At 43.2% G+C, this 17,586-nt stretch overlaps 1 protein-coding gene across 2 annotated transcripts in view; it reads right to left on the bottom strand.

Moving 5' to 3' along the window:
* Abhd12 (abhydrolase domain containing 12, lysophospholipase) overlaps positions 1-17,586 on the bottom strand; it is an 81,306-nt gene that overhangs the window by 25,253 nt on the left and 38,467 nt on the right. The window contains exons 1-2 of one of the 2 annotated variants that reach the window (XM_037205283.1): positions 526-612; positions 93-217 (exon numbers count right to left, since the gene is read on the bottom strand). In XM_037205283.1, the coding sequence (XP_037061178.1) occupies positions 93-217; positions 526-554 (154 nt within the window). In that variant the 5' untranslated portion in view covers positions 555-612. Of the gene's footprint in view, positions 1-92; positions 218-525; positions 613-17,586 lie in introns of those variants that run through there. The other variant, XM_028893436.2, reaches the window with a different exon arrangement.

Raw genomic sequence — 17,586 nt, forward strand, 5'->3', positions numbered from 1 at the left:
AATTAAAATAAAAAGATACTTTTTAAAGCCAGCCACCATCGTGAAAATAAACTCTAAGTAAAATTAAAGAAAAATTGATACAAAGGACTTACCAAAATTCAAGAAAATCAGTTTGGCCTGTATCCCAGGACACAGTTTGACAAGAAACGGAATGGCAATGTAGAACCCCAGAACACAGAGAATTATCTTCTTCAGTCGGAACCATAGGCTCTTTCGTCTATGAGACAGAAGCAATATGGATCAAAAGACAGTAGGTACAATTCTATCAGCTTAGTAATACACCTTAGATCTCTAAACAAGTGCCACTGGCATCTTTCCACACAGGGGACCCTGCTGTTGATAAAAGTGGTCTCCCATCTGCTTTTGTTAGTTAACTGAGATAGTCTTTTGAGTTTTCAACTGTACTAGAGGGAATGTTTTAGTTTTATTTCTTAAAAGCCAAAGACAGTCCAGTTCTGTTGATCTGCTATATTGGCCTTAGATCTGAATCCAGCAGAGGCAAAAGGCTCTCAGAAAGCATCCCACCTGATATCAGACCCCCGCTTCCACCTCATCCCGGCAGAGTGCCTTCTCTGGGCCTTGAAGCCTCACTGCTGCTAAGCTGCTTTGATTCAGCTCAGTGCTGAGTTACTCATTAGCTGCTCGTGGGAAGCAGGAAGTACCTACACCCAGGACATCAGCAGAACCTGCCCAACCAGGTCCTGGAGACTGCAGAGGCTGAAAATGAGGCCAGCCCTTAGACCCATCCCACGGAATCCCTTTCAGGCAGGGTCAGTACCTCAGCTCTCAAGACTTCTGATTCCTAGGTAGTACCAAGAGGCCCTCAGCTTCTTCCCAATCCCCTTTAAAAGGTGTCTCTAAACTTTTCAGACATGTAGTCTTGAGCTAACTCTACATAAAAAAAAAATAAAAATAAAAATGAGTATCCCAAGACGCATTTATTTATATTTATTGCTGTCATCCAAGGAGTTAAAACTGAGGAATTCAGACAGGGGCTGTCATAGCGGACTTGACTAGCTCATACAAGGCCGTGAGTTCCAGCACCACTCACACCAAAAAGAGGAATGCTGAGTTCAAGGCCAGTCTATGCCACACAGTGAGACCTTGCTCCCCCCACCACACCTTTTTTGTTTTTAGTTTCTTCTTGGTAAGTTCTTTTAACCTTATAAAGAGTAGATGATTCCATCTTATGTAAGCTGTTTCAAAGCATAAAGAAAAAGGGCCCAGTAATAGAGCATGCATGAAGCCCTGGGTCTGAGCCCAACACAAGAAAGGAAAAATGAGGGCTGGAGAGATGGCTCAGAGGTTAAGAGCACTGGCTGTTCTTCCAGAGGTCCTGAATTCAATTCCCAGCAACCACATGGTGGCTCACAACCATCTACAATGAGATATGGTGTCCTCTTCTGGCCTGCAGGCTGAACACTCACTGTATACATGATAAATAATTATAATCTTTTAAAAAAAAAAAGAAAGGAAAAATATGTTGATATCTTTTATCTTTTTTGATAAAGAGCTATTGGTTTCACTGTGTTGAAGAAGCATCACTCTGAAATAATACATGAAGATGAATAACTTCTAGATGAATAAACAGTGGTTTTCTCCATGTTTTTGCCATATTATGTTTAGTCTGAGGAGACCATCAGGTTTGTCTGTCCATTTACCCATTGGTGGGCATCGAAAGAGTTTCAGTTTGAGGACACTGTGAGGAAGCTGCATGGACACTTGGTGAGTCTTTGTGTAGATATGCTTTCTCTCTCCTCAGGCGGAAGATCCCAAACTACTGAATACCTCCAGTAGAATAAAAGATGAGTGAGAGGTTATGGGAGGGACACAGAGTGAAGAGCATTTCCATTGCTCCAAAATTCCCTCCTACCCCTCACAGTCGGTCTCCCTCTGACCCAAGCTCTCAGCTTCACTATTCTGCTTTTCTGTCCCACACTTTTGCCTTTTCTAGACTTTCCCATAAATAGTCGTACAGTTGATTTTGTGGCCGTCTTACTAACTTGGCACAGTGCTTTGTGGTTCACCTCTGCTGTTCCATGTGTCAGCAGTCCAATGGATGTTTTAAAAATCATCTTAGGTGTTATCTAGAAATAGCCCAGAAATAAGCAATTGGCTCCAGCCACGCTTCACCCGACACGCTGAGCGAAAAAATGCTGAATGAGATGCTAAGTGACACAGCAGTCCCCAGGGGCATTGCAGGCTCACATGTCCCCAAGATCCTGCAGGGCCAGTGAGGTCACTGATTTTCATAACACTGACCTGCATTTGCCCCTTTCTTTCCCGTCTAAGTACTATGGAAGTTTCTAGATGCTGCACCTCATGTGGTATTGGTAACCTTGAAAGCAGCAGACAGCTTCCGAGCAGTCCGGCTTTAAGAAAGTTGTGAAAACATGGGGCCAATGAAATGGTTCAGTGGGTAAAGGTGGTTGCTGCCATGCCTCAAGATCTGAATCTGATCCCCTGGGCCACACAGAAGGAAGGAGAAAACTAACTCCTTCAAGTTGCCATCACCGCCTGGCCCAAGTTTATGACTATTAATGTTTAAATTAATGTACTTTTGGCCATATGGTGGTGGCGCACGACTTTAATCCCAGCACTTGGGGGGCAGAGGCAGGTAGATCTCTGTGAGTTTGAAGCCAGCCTGGGCTACAGAGAGTTCTAGGACAGCCAAGGCTACAAGAGAAATCCTGTCTCGGGGGTGGGGGGTAGTTTCTTCAACATCCTGGGTGCGAGGATTACAGCCCTAATGCTCAGAGATTCCTTTAGCTGTAATTTTCATCACGGCCAGTACTGCTGTTTATAGTCAGTCCCACAGTGAGCATTCTGTCCTTGATGGCTGGGTGAAATGAAGACTGCCTTCAGGGCTCAGGACAGCATTAAAGGAACACATCCCTTCCTTCAAGACCCTGAACGGGACCTGATGTTCTCTTAGAGGCTTATGTTTCTCCAAACTTCATACACCCAAGTTCATGGTCACATTTTTTCCCATAAACTGTATTATCCTTCAGTGTTTTTCTTTAAAAGTTACTTAGTGCACAGACAAGACTCACTGGCCACGAAACAAAAGGGAATTGCAAAAACAAATGCAATGACTAGGTTTCCCATAGGGACCAGTGCTGTAGAAAATTATTTAAGGTGTTACTTTTGTTTATGCTGTGGAACATTTGCTTTAATGATGCAAGGATGTGTTGCATTTTTTTTATGTTACATTTGTTTAACTCTGTGAAGCTGTGATTCTTTGCCTGTCTAAAACACCTGATGGTCTAATAAAGAACCGAATGGCCAATAGTGAGGCAGGAGAAAGGATAGGTGGGGTTGGCAGGCTGAGAGAATAAATAGAAATCTGGAGGAGAAAGAAGAAGGAGCAAGAAAAGGAGGAAGACGTGAGAGGCCAGCTACCCAGCCAGCCACCCAGCCAGCCACGGAGTAAGAGTAAGAGTTACAGAAGTAAGAGAATGATAAAAGTCCACAGGCAAAAGGTAGACGGTATAATCTAATAAAAGCTGTCAAGAAACAAGCCAAGCTAAGGCCAGGCATTTATAGTTAAGAATAAGCCTCCAAGTGTGATTTATTTGGGAACTGGATGGCAGGCCCCCCAAAAGAGAAAAAACAAACAACAGCCAGAACGGCACTCTTAAGCACTTCACTGCCACTTGCACAGCAATATTTACAGTAACTGTGGTGGTGGTGATGGTACAGGGAGTGTCTATCTTCACTACAGTGATGACAGAACTGCGTAGTCTCTCTCTCTCTCTCTCTCTCTCTCTCTCTCTCTCTCTCTCTCTCTCACACACACACACACACACACACACACACACACACACACACACACTCATGCCCTTGCAAGCATACAAGCAATGTACTTGAAGTGGTACATCTAAAATGCTCTAAGGATTGCACTGCTATCCCTGCTCTGCGCTTGATTTTTGCACCAGGATTGTATAAGATGCTACTTTGTCGGGAGGGTGAGAGAGAGGAACACTGAACTGCTTGTATATTTTCTTGTAATGCCTGGAGAACTGCTTGGTAAGGGTGTAAGACGGTGGTTGAAGCTGTGTCCTGCATTTGAGGAAGACAGAACAGGTAGGATGGTTCAGTGGGTAAAGGTGCTGCCAAGCCTGATGACCTTAGTTCACTCCCAGATGATAGAAGGTACATGTTATATATTTTGTTTAGAAATTATCAACCACTTTTTTTCTTTTAGTTTCAAGGGTTATAATTTGTGTTTTCTTTTAGTTTCAAGGGTTATAATATTTAGTTTCAAGGGTTATAAATATATTTTCTGACATATAAGTATCATGGTGAGCACATGAGCACACACGCACTCACACACACATTTGTACACATACACACACTGGATAAATAATGAAATCCAGAAAATAAAGTGGAAAAACATAAATAACATAAGCAAGGTCTTGGGGTGGGGAGAATTCAACTTGCAGTTGCAATAATAAAACACTTAGTGAAAAAGGAATACAGGAAGAAGGCACTCCCCCTTTACACAGGGGAAGTTCATATCCACCTCAAACCAGTTATCCAAACAAAGCAGAACTTCAGAGTAAAACACCAGTTACAGCAGGATAGCCATTGCCATCACCAAAACTTACCACTATCATGCACGTGTATGTTAAAACAGCTAAGCAAGGGGAAACACAAATTGTAACCCTTGAAACTAAAAGAAAAAAAGTGGTTGATAGTTTCTAAACAAAATATTCAAGCTATAGATGTAGATCAGAGTACTTGCTCATGTGTGAGGCGCTGAGTTTAATCCCTAGTACTACCAAAAAAAAAAATCAACTGAAAAATCATTAAAAAAAATTTAAAAGTCAATGAGAAAGTAATTTGTTGCCCAATAAATTCCAACAGCTTCCTCATATACCAGGACTTACAAATTAAATTATATCCTGGACGCTAAAGCTATAGCTCAAAGGTAGAGACTTGGCTAGCACATGCAAGACCCAGGGCGCAATCCCCAACACTGCAAAATAACAATAAGAAAAGAATGGAATCCTAACAGAAAAATTCTCCAAGAATCATCTTAACAAGAAATGAAGAAAGCTGGGCTTATATACATCTTATGTAGAAGTGTAACCTCAGCTACTTGGGAGTTTAAGGTAAGAGAATCCCGAGTTCAGTGTCTGCTTAAGCTACAGAATAAATCTGAGGCCACCCTGAACAACTCAGTGAAATTCTGTCTCAAAAAGAAAAGATCAAGCCGGGCGGTGGTGGCGCACGCCTTTAATCCCAGCACTCGGGAGGCAGAGGCAGGCGGATCTTTGTGAGTTCGAGGCCAGCCTGGTTTACAGAGCGAGATCCAGGAAAGGCGCAAGGCTACACAGAGAAATCCTGTCTCAAAAAACCAAAAAAAAAAAAAAAAAAAAAAAAAAAAAGATCGAATATTTCAAGGTGCCTTTTCTCTTTTTTGATACAATGATAAATGGAATTATTTATCTTCATTTTAGGGTTGTTCATTACTATAATACTATAGTATTAAATTTTGATATACTATTCATATTCTGCATCATTGCTGATCTTGTTTATTATTTCTGATAGTTTTGTGGTGTGTGTAGGAGAGTTGTTTGTTGTAAATTCGTCAGGAATTTCTGTATATAAGATTATCTTGGCTGGGTATGGTGGCTCACAACTCAGCATTAGGGAGGATGAGGCAGAAGATCACCAAGGGCTAGAGGCCAACCCGGGCTACAAGATGAGTTCTAGAACAGCCTGGGTTACAGAATGAGACCCTACCTCATATATATATATATATGGCATAGTGGCATACACCTTTAATCCCAGCACTCGGGAGGCAGAGACAGGTGGATCTCTGAGTTGGAGGCCAGTCTGGTCAACAGAGTAAGTTCCAGGACAGCCAGGGTTATACAGAGAAACCTTGCCTTAAAAAAATAAATGTGGGGCCGGGGCGTTGGTGGCGCACGCCTTTAATCCCAGCACTTGGGAGGCAGAGCCAGGCGGATCTCTGTGAGTTCAAGGCCAGCCTGGGCTTCCAAGTGAGCTCCAGGAAAGGCGCAAAGCTACACAGAGAAACCCTGTCTCAAAAAACCAAAAATAAATAAATAAATAAATAAATAAATGTGGGGCTGGAAAGATGGCTCAGTGGTTAAGAGCACTGACTGCTCTTCCAGAGGACCCGGGTTCAATTTCCAGCACCCACATGGCAGCTCATAACTGTCTGTAACTCTAGTTCCAGGGGATCTGATACCTTCATACCAGAGCACATAAAATAAATATATAAAAATTTTATATAAATTTTATAAAAAAAAAAAAGTAAGAAACCAAAGGATTATGTCATCTGAAAACAGTTAAGTTTTCCTTCTCCCTATCTAGCCTGGATATTATTTATTTCTGCCTTAACTACCCTGACTAGACCCTTAGTTCAATGCTGACTAGGAGTAGAGATGCTAGACATTTTTGATTCTGACCTTAGGAGAAAAGTGTGCCATTTTTTACTAGTTGAGTCTGAAATCAGATGTGGGTTTTATTTATACTACTTGTGTGTGTGTGTGTGTGTGTGTGTGTGTGTGTGTGTGTGTGTGTGTGTGAAGGTGCATATGGAGGCCAGAGGAAAACGTCAGTCATGTTCCTCAGGTGCCATCTATCTTTCTTTTGAGACAGTCTCTCACTCACCTGGAGTTTGGCAAGCAGGTGGGGCTAGTTGGCCGGCAAGCCCTAGAGATCCTCCTGTCTTTGCCTTCCTTGATTACAAGCTCACACCACCATGTCTGCTATTTCTTTAAGACTTTTTTATTGGTTCATTTATGTGTGTATGAGTTTGTGTATATCACTTGCATGAAGGTGCCATGGAGGCCAGCAGAGGGTGCAGAATCCCCTGGAGCTGGAGTTACAAGCAGTTGTCTGGTGTGGGTACTAGGACCTGAACCCCGGTCCTCACCAAGAGCAGTAAGTGCCCTTAACCACAGAGATATCACTCCAGCCCCAGGTCTGCTATTTTTCCTATGGGTTCTGAGCATCAGGCTCAGGTCCTCACACTTGCAAACACATACTGTATTGATTGAGCTTCCCAGCCCCACATGGGTTTTAAAGGAGAGCTTTTTATTTTGAGTTAGTTTGAGTGTTTTTATCATGAGGAATGTTGGAATTTTTCAAAAAGCTTTTTCTGTATCTATTGAGATGATTGTATGATTTCTGTCTTTTATTCTATTAATATGGTGCAGTCCAGTAGTTGATTTTTAGATGTCAAACTCACTTATCTTCAGGATGAAATATCACTTGTTTATGATGTACAGATGCTTTTTATGTGCTGCTGGATTTGGTTTGCTAGCATTTTGTTAAGGATTCTATATCTGCAATCATGAGAGATATCACCTGTAGTTGTATTGTGAAATTCTGTCCAGTATCGTTATTGAGACATTTATAAAAGTCCTACAGGTGGAACACGTCTCCTCCATGTTTACTTCATGTAACAGTTTGTGAAGACAAGTCGTTAGTTTGTCTCCAGAGGTTTGGCAACACTTTCCGTGAGGCTACCTGGTCCTTCCCCTTCCTTTGTAAATTTTCAATTATTAACCCATCTCCTTGCCAGCCACAGGTCTGCTCAGTGTGTCTGTCTCTCATCAGTCAGTAAGAGAGCCTGTGCGGTCCCAGGAAGGTGCCATTTCTCCTCTCCCATTGTCTATTTGAGTCACATAACTGCTCATGGTGTTCCTTCGTGATCGCCCCTGGCTTTTATACAACTTCTGTAAAGCTAGCCTAGCAGTCACTTCCTCACCTTCATTTCTGATTTTAGCTATTTACAGAGCTCGCGCGCTCTCTCTCTCTCTCTCCCTCTCTCCCTCTCTCTCTCTCCCTCCCTCCCTCCCTCCATAAATCTAGCTAAAGATTTCTCAATTTCATCTTTTCAAAGAACCAATTTCCATTACTATTGTTTTTCTCTTCTATTCTCTATTTCATTCATTTCTGTACTATTCTTCATTTTGGTTACTTTATTTCTAGTCTTTTCCTAGGGTCTTCATGTTGGAGGTTACTTTGTTTGAAGTCCCTTTTAGAAAGATAGGCTATTTTCCACTGTAAGATGGTCAGCACACACTGCTTTAGCTCTCCCCATACACTCCGGTTTGTTGCCCCTTCATTTTCATTCTCCTAAGTGTTCTGTAATTTCCCCTGTGACTTCCTCTTTGAAATGCTGTTTTTAAGTGGTCTGTTCTCATGGGAATTTTTTTTTTCCTTCAAGACAAGGTTTCTCTGTGTAACAGCCCTAGCTGTCCTGGAACTCACTTTGTAGACCAGGTTGGCATGGAACTCACAGAGATCTGCCTGCCTCTGCTTCCCAAGTCCTGGAATTAAAGGCCTATGCCACCATACCTGGCTCGTGAAATTATTAATGATCTTTATTATAAGGAATGTCATTTGACTATATACAATGCTGGTTGCTATCACAGACTTGGAGAAAAGTATCAAAGCCCCTCATTGATAGAAACTCCCTGAGTTGACTTCAGTGAGATGGCACAGGATTCCTAAATAGCTAGACTAGGCTTATCTTGTTCACTTGAGCTTTGTCCTCGGGTCACAAAGCCGCCTGAAATAGCTTCACAGAGGTGAGATAGAAGGTGTTCTAGGTCTCCAGGAATGAAATCTCCCTCTGACCTGTCACCCTGCCCTTTCACCTGTTTCTTTTTCATCACGAGGAAGATACAGTCACAATTTCTCTTCCTCAAGGCAGATAATGTAAACTATTGTCTCCCCAACCTTTCATACAATTTTTATTTCAGATGGCGTCCTGCCGAATCAACAGGCCAAGAAGCTGACAGACAGGCCTTCTGGGGTTCTCCTTTCTGTCCAGTTATGTTCTATGTGGTTGTACATGCTTCAGTCATGCCTATGGGAAGAAGAAAACAGGAACCTACTGGAAAGCTGGACAGCTGATCACATGGACTTGTGGGAAGGTGAACAAGAATTCATCTTCTGCATGGAGAAGCAAAACTCCATAGAGAGGGAATCTCCTGCACTCAAAACCCTTCCAGGCCTTGTCCCATGTATTTCTTCATTTTGCTCATTATTTATATCCTTAACATATATTCTGTCATAGGGCTGGGGCTCAGTAAAACACACAACACACACACACACACACACACACACACACACACACACACACCTCTAGAAATAAAGTGGTAAGAGCTGGGTGTCATTTTTTCACTTTGGCAAACAGACATTAATTTTCATGTCTCTTTAAAGCTAACTCTCAAAGTATGAACATGGAGGTGAGAATATAGACTAACCAAGTCTCTATGCAAAACATGAAACTTAACTATTCAGTCATTTCACAATATACTCTCTCTAAATGTGTTTCGAGGTCATTGCAGCTTCTTGTTGTGTTGCTGGGTCCAACTAGGAGCAGAGCTAGCAAGGTCAACTTCTACCCCTGGTAATCAGCCCAGAGCCTCAGACAGAGAATTAACTGTGCTCTTGTCAAAGTTGAGAAATAAGTAATTACCTCAGAATTAGAGATGAGTGATTTACATCTGTCTTGGATCTAGAGAACACAGCCTGCCTAGGCCATTAGCTCTTTGGACCTTCCCATCTGACTTCACAGAGCTAATTCAATGTCTTACATAGTTGGTTCTCAATCAACACATCATCTAAGAGTGCCTACCTGCAATCATTAATACCTCTCCTGCCTGTATTTTAGAGTCACATGGTGGCCTTTACCCAGTGTTCGGGACAGTAATGGTACTGAGGATGCTGGGGTTTCCTTCTCAACGGTCTCTGTATAAACCTGAGAGGGACAGGAATTTGGGGGCAAATGAAACTACCCTACAGTGGCCAAACAAACTCTTGAATTCTTAAAGATTGGGAAGCCCTAAACAATATCTAAACCATATTCACACACTAGTCACTTTTCTCCATACCTGAAAGAAACAACTTTGTGGGAGGGGTACCTGCAGAAGCAGGAGACAGGCAGGAAGGCCTGAGAGAGTCTATGCAGAGAGGCCCCCAGCCAGCCTCATCTACAGAGCCAGAATATGTGTTTCTCCTGTGTACTCCAGTTCATAAGCACCAGATTTTCATCATTAACTTCCAGGCCTTACATTTCCTGGCCTAAAATGTTCTATAGAAGGCACATGTCAGACAAAAACACTGGAGCTAAAACCGTCCACCTTTCCTGGCGTCCAGGACAAAGGCATTCTGGGCTCAGAGCATTGTACAGACACACACAGGATCCCTAATGAACCAGGGAACATGGTGACAGCAACAGAAATCTGGAAAACCAACCAGTAGGATTGTTGTAACTGTAAAGTAAATAGTAAGTGATAAACATTATTTTAGGAGGAATGAGAAGTTCACTGTCTGTCCTCCTGAGCCTCTTTGGCACATCCTATTCTCTTGGAATGACCATGTTTGGCCTTCCCTACACAGCTGAAAATTAGAAAGCTGCTCTATTCTTTTATCTTGCTTGCCCTGCCCTGCCCTGCCGTGCCGTGCCGTGCCGTGTGTGTGTGTGTGTGTGTGTGTGTGTGTGTGTATGTGTGTGTATATGTGTGTGTGTGTGTGTGTGTGTGTGTGTGTGTGTGTGTGTAGAAACTTGCTCTGTTATCTCCATCCTTCTCCATCCTCTTATTTTGCCTCGCCCTGCCCTACATGTAGGGGTGTGTGTGTGTGTGTGTGTGTGTGTGTGTGTGTGTGTGTAAGCATTCTCATTCTCACTCTGTAGCCCAAGATGGCCTCAAATTTGTGACGCTCTACTGCCTCTACTTTCTGAGTGCTAGGATTACAGGCATGGACTACAACACTGGCTTCTTCCGTGCCTTCTAAACAGATACTCAAACCTCTCAAACTTAACTAAACTGCTTTCAACAATGAAGATAGCATCTTTGTTTGATGAGGTTTGTAATTGGAACAAAAGACAGGTAAAGTAATGGTAATGGTAAGCCCCCTCCCCCAAGCCCCATCTCTGAAAAAGATGCTTACACACACACCACCCTCAGGTCAAAGTTGGCACAGTCTCTGCTAAGCCTGCTGAAGTCCTGGCACTCCAAGAATTTGCTGATTCTGTGAGGTACACACCCCTCTCCATCTCAATAACCTGCAGCGTCCCTGGATCTCTGCTCCTGCACCTGAGGCTTCACTTTCATTTCCCATGGTACCCTCAATGCCCTTTAGGTGGTCCATCAATCCGACTAGGGAGCTCACTTTCTGATCAACTTCTAGAGGACAGCACATAACTTTCTCAGACCCTCTCTTTCCTGGGTACATGATCTCAGTCACTGAACCTCCTTGCTCAGACCAAAAGAGAGGTTCTGTGATTCCCTGCTGATGCCAGTTAAGAGGAAACAGAAGGAGCTGGAGTGTGCCTCAGCAACAGATCACTACCCTAGCATGTGTGAGGCCTTGGGTTCTATCTCCAGCATCACAAGTGGAGGGGCAAAAATGCCAAGAAATTTTAGGAACACATCTCTGACCTCAACATCTAGACTCATACAGAAAACAAGGATGAGGTTGAGCTCATCATGGTCAGTGAGGAACTTGATCTCCAACACAGCGGGGAATGGACTGTCCCATCAGTCTCCTTTCCCCATGTCCTCCCTTTTTCTGGAAACACCTCACTGTGTAGCCCAGATTGGTCTTGTGATCTTCTGCCTCAGCCTCCCAAATGAAGAGATTACAGCTGTGTTCCACTACTCTTGTCTTTTGTTTGTTTTTGTTTGTTTTTTGTTTGTTTGTTTAAACCATTTCCTGTTGGGGTATAAAACATCCCCTTTCAGAAAAATCCCAAGGAGACATATAGAGAAAGGCACATATAGAAACACAAATGCCACCAAATATGTCATTAAGTTTCAGAATGCTGACCTTTCACCACTTAAGCTGTGACATGGGACAATACTACAAAACAATGCTGAGTCTGTTTTTTTTTCCTGGGAGAAAAACAGCTAGTCCAGCCACCATGGGAGCCAAGTGGCCACAGGGTCATCTATATGATGAAATCTTCAGTGAGTACACCCAGGGTCAGGCCTCCTGGTTGGTGACTCCTATTGATCTCTGCTCCTGCACCAGAGGCTTCAGATTTCGCTCCCTTGGGGCCCTCAAATTCCCTTTAAGTGGCCATATATCAATAAATACCAGTGCTTTCAAATCATCCATCAACCAAACCAGGGAGTGGTCACTCTCTGGTCACCTTCTAGAGGACAGTACACAACTTTCCCAGACCCTCTCTTTCCTAGATGCATTATCTCAGTCACTGCAAGCCCCACTGGTTCTGCCTGACAGCTGCCTGACCTCAGAAAGATTGCAAGGCAACAGACCCTAAGAGACCCGAACCACTAGTGTGCTCCCTGAAGAAGGCAGGAAGTGAAATGTCTCAGAGCCTAGCCAGAGGCTAGGGAGAGGCAGACACACTCTGACAAGGCCCCTTTAGACAAACCCATCGTGATGAGCTTACACTTCCTGTCCTGGTACCGTCTATAACTACTGCTCTTCAGCAGCACTACTGCAGAGGTCACCCCAATAGTGCAGTGGGGAAGGGAGGCTAACTCCCCAGTCAGGTGTAGGCAGCGGCAGCTTCATTCTGAGGACACCTGCGCCAGTCTATCCATCAGGAATTCAGCTACAGTGCTTTCTAGCTAAGACTCCCCCAGGGCGTGCCAGAGCCAAGTGGTGTGGGGTAAGTTCAAGGCTGTTCCCACTATACCTAATGGCCTGTGCACCAGCGGGTCTTCCGGAAAACTGCCGGGCCATGGCTAGAGTTGTTCCCTGTCTGAGATCATGGAAGGATGGCATACTGTATTCTTCCACTTTTAAGGTCAGGGGTGGCCAACTCAGTTGCTTAGACTAAGGGAACATGAGCAGAAGGGTCTATCCTGAGAGGTAAAGAAAGTATGTGTAGAGCTGTGGTGGGCAATGGCCTGGACCCTGAGTGACCACCACAAAAACAGCTGGCACACAGCAGGAGTAAGCAACATGCTTCAGTGGACTTGAATCCTCAGCAAAATCTACACCTGTACTATTTGAGTTATCTTCCCTAACTTCTCCTTAGGTCTCCATCTGGAGTTTTAGTGGCTGCTCAAAGCCAACATTCTTGCCTGTTTCTCCTTCCCAACATCGGTTCTACCCCACATTTTCCATCTTGCAAACACCACTTGCCCAAGTGCCTGACAGCATTTTGGTATCTGCCTCCTTGCTCTTCTTCATTTGCAAGCCGCGCCAAGTCTTTGGACACCTGCTTCCACCTTTTACCTTTAGTCAACTACTACCTCTCAAGTCAGACTAGCAACATTGCTTGCCCAGACTAGCCATCTCCCGCACATTACACAAAATTAATCAACTAATTATATTGCTAGGGATGGAATCTAAGGCCTCACACATACTAGGAAACTATTTTACCATGAGCCACACACCTTTTCTCCTTTTTGTTTTGCTCTGTACCCCCAGGCCAGCCTTGAATGTGTGATACCCCTAGCTCCACCTCCAAAGTGCTGGGATTATAGGCTTGCGCTATGCTGAGAGTGTGAATTGTCAATTTGATAGAATGCAGAATCATGCCTTTGGTATGCCAGTGGAAGATGACCTTGACTGAGGCTGGAAGACCAACTGTGCTGGTTAGTTTTTGTCACAAACTTGAGTCACTTTGGAAGAGGGAACATTAATTTAGAAGATGTCTCTATCAGATTGCCTGTGGGGCATTTTCTTAATTAATGATTGATATGAGAAGGTCCAGTCCAAAGTGGGTGGTACCACTCCTGAGCAGGTGGTCCTGGGTTGTTAAAGAAAGTAAGTAAAGCAGAGGCAGGCAGATCTCTGAGTTCAAGACCAGCCTGGTCTACAGAACAAGTTCTAAAACAGCCAGGGCTACACAGAGAAACCCTGTCTTGAAAAAAACAAAAACAAAAGAAATCTTTGTGGTAGCACATACCTTTCTTTAGTCCCAGCACTGGGAAGGCAGAGGCAGGCTATCTCTGTGAGTTCAGGGCTAGCTTGGTCTACATATCCAGTTCCAGGACAGTCACGACTACATACTTGCTGCCTCAAAAATCAAGCAAGCAAACAAAAAAGAGTCCCTCTGGAGCTACAGAGATGGCTCAGCAGTTAAGAGCACTGATTACTCTTCCAGAGGTCCCGAGTTCAATTCCCAGCAACCACATGGTGGCTCACAACCACCTGTAATGAGATCTGGTGCCATCTTCTGGCCTGTAAGGACACGTGCAGACAGAATACTGTATACATAATAAATACATAAACCTTAAAAAAAAAAAAAAAAAAGTATTGGCTGTTCTTCCAGAAGACCCAAGTTCAATTCCCAGCACCCACATTGCAGGTCACAACTGTCTGTAACTCAAGTTCCAGTGGACCTGACTCTCTCTCACAGACATGCATGCAGGCCAAACACCAACACACATAAATAGGAAGGGAGGGAGGAAAGGAGGGAGGGAGGAAGAGAAAGAAGAAAGGAAGGAAGGAAGGAAGGAAGGAAGGAAGGAAGGAAGGAAGGAAGGAAGGAAGGAAGGAAGGAAGGAAGGAAGGAAGAAAAAAAGAAAGGAAGCCATGAGGAGTAAGCCAGTAAGCAGCACTCCTCCATGGTCTCTGCTTCAGTTCCTGTCTCCAGGTTCCTTCCCTGACTTCCATCAATGATGGACTATAATGGGGGAAATGTAAGCCAAAAACCCCATTTTCCTCTGCAAGCTGCTCATGGTGTTTAACACAGCAACCGAGAGCAAACTAATACACCAGCCCACTGCAGATGGCACCATTCCCTCGATGGGAATCTGGGATGTATGAATGGAGAAAGGGAACTGAGCAGCAGCATGCATTCCTTCCTCTCTGCTTCCTCTGGACTGTGGATGCAATGTGACCAGCTGCTTCAGGTGTCTGCTGCCTTGACTTCCCCAACATGATGGAGTGTACCCTTGAACTGTGAATTCTCAAATATTATTATGGTCCAGCCTTAATATTAATAATCTTCTTCCCAGGGGCCCAGAACAGAAGCTATAAATGGTGCGAATAACTTTCAGGAAAATAATCTAAGTACACCAAGCTCTTTTGTCTGTCTACTTTATTCCTCTGGGATAAAATCCTATCTATACAGCTTCAATTCTGTTCTCATGCCTAGCTCCTTTCTTGCCTGATTTCTCTCTACATTTATCTGCTGTCCCCTCTAAGTTCTATCTTAATTCTCTCATCTCAGTTCTGCCTCATCTTGGTCTTTCTCATCTCGTTCTTCCCCATCTGGCTCTTCCTCATCCTCCATCTCATTCTTCTAGTTCTCCAGTCAAAACCCTCCTCAGTCTCTGAAGCTTACAGTTATATACCCATGCAATAGCAGTGCTCTAGCTAAAGTAAGGTAACCAGGCTTGAATTCTTACAGGGTCATAAAGACAGACAGGAGTTTTTCCTCAGGCAGTGACCACCAGGCTTTCTTTTACAACCTAAAAGGGGAGTAGTAAAGGAGGAGGTCAATTATATCAGAAAAAGGGAATTTATGTGCTCAAACTACATTCCTAGCAGTGGTTAGGAATGTTAGGAGTCTATAATGTTAGTATAAATACCACTAAGGCTGTATAAGAAAGGAGGGTCTGAGCTTAATATACCTTAATTCAGGTGATCGTTTAGCCTTGGATGCTTGATAGGTATTTCAGATCAAATACACTGTTAGGAGTTCTTGGAAGCATACATAGCATACAAGGAAATCATTTGCAGGAATGGGCTAATATATGTACAAAAGCTAAAATATCACCAAGACTTCTTTTTTTTCTTATAAGGAAAACATTTAATTGAGGGGCTCACTTACAGTTTAAGAGGTTCAATGCATCATCATCATGATGGGGAGCATGGTGACGTGCAGACAGACGTTCACCAAGACTTCTTAAGCCATGGCTTGACCTTCAGAAAAGTCCTTAACCTTCCCAAGTAACAGCTTTTGTGATAGTAGCTGATCCATTATGTTTTCCTGCGGCTTGCAGCAGTGAATCAGAATAAACCCTTTGTCACCTAAGTTGCTGTAGTCAGAATATTTTATTACAGTAACAGGAAAAGTAACTAACTACCATGCTTGGCAATCACTATTATTCACTGTATTAATAACTTATTAAAAAGCACAGGGCCTCATTATATACATGCTCACTAAATGATATAAAAGTATGACCTGTCTGCATGTTTATGCAGGTTGATTTCTAAATATGAATGTAATCAGAAGGCCTTACAGTTCCTTCCCAGGCCACAGTGACTATGTGTCAGATGACGCACTTTGGAGACTTTGCAAGCCTCTGCCTCACACCTGATTTGCTCTGTGGCATTCTCTACTGTACAGCCAGAGAAACCTTTTTAACATGGAATCTGGTCATGTTGGTGCCCCACTGAGCATCTCATGAGATCCCTGCTGATGCTCACACCTCAGCACTCACTCACTGGAATCCTTCAGTTCCTCACACACACAATGCATTTCCCAACCTGGAGCCTCCAGGCCTGTCCTCAGACAGGTGCGTCTCACTGACCCTTCTGCAGTCTTCCTGTGACTCCAATCTAATCTGATCTCTTTCCCTTCCAGTCTGTAAGGGAATAGTTAAGTATATAATTTCTATATGTCTTTTCCATGATATATGTTAGAGTTGACAATGTCACTAGTACCTAGCACATGGGTGCTCGTGAAATATTGCTTACAAAGTTAATAAATTAACAAAGGCAGAAGTCTACAGTTTCTATCAAGAATCTTCTGATTAGATGAAAAAACGAATTCAGCAGGACAATTGCTGGGCATCAAACCCAAGACCTAGAGCTTGCTAGGCCATTGAGCTATATATACCTCCATCCCTAGAAGTCAAGTTCTTTTATTTTTTTTTTTTTTTTTTTAAGATTTTTCAAATCTTTTCTCTGTGTAACAGCTCTGGCTGTCCCGGAACTCATTATGTAGACCAAGCTGGCCTCAAACTCACAGAGATCCACCTGCCTCTGCCTCCAGAGTGCTGGAATTAAAAGCGTGCACCACCACACCACCACTGCCCAGCTAGAAGTCAAGTTCTTATAACAACTTCCACTAGCAAAATATTTAAGGAAATAATCTATAAAATGTTGCAAGATTCAAGTGAAATAAATATTATGCAGTACATATATCAAAGGAAAGTGTCTCATAAAATTTCATTTTCATCCATAAACAGTCATTTAATCTTAATAATAGCTAATGAAGGTGAGAGAAGAATGGTCCACTTAAACATTCCAGGCAAAAGAGTAAAACATTATAACCTTGTCACAGGTCACCTTGGCAACAGTATCAAAACTGTAAATATTCATACTCTGACTCACCACATCTCAAATTACCCAAAGTACCAAGGCACTCTTTGAAAAAGGAACAGATTGAACACTAGAAAACTACTAATAATAGCAAGAAGCACTGAGAAAAGCCAGATCTGTAGGAAGTCGATTAAATAAATGATGAACTCATGTATTATAAAGATGTTGGGTATATATCATACCCGGTCTTGACTGAGAAAAGCAGTAACTATTCTTTTAGAACTTCCCTGACATCATAATGGGTGGCTACAGGTTCGCTCTTGCCCTTTCAATGGTCATTCTGTCCCTGTGGGCAACAGTGGTTTGTGAAGGCATGCTAACGCTCCTGTGTCA

Source organism: Peromyscus leucopus, chromosome 4 (assembly GCF_004664715.2).
Source record: "Peromyscus leucopus breed LL Stock chromosome 4, UCI_PerLeu_2.1, whole genome shotgun sequence".
Taxonomy (NCBI): Eukaryota; Metazoa; Chordata; class Mammalia; order Rodentia; family Cricetidae; genus Peromyscus; species Peromyscus leucopus.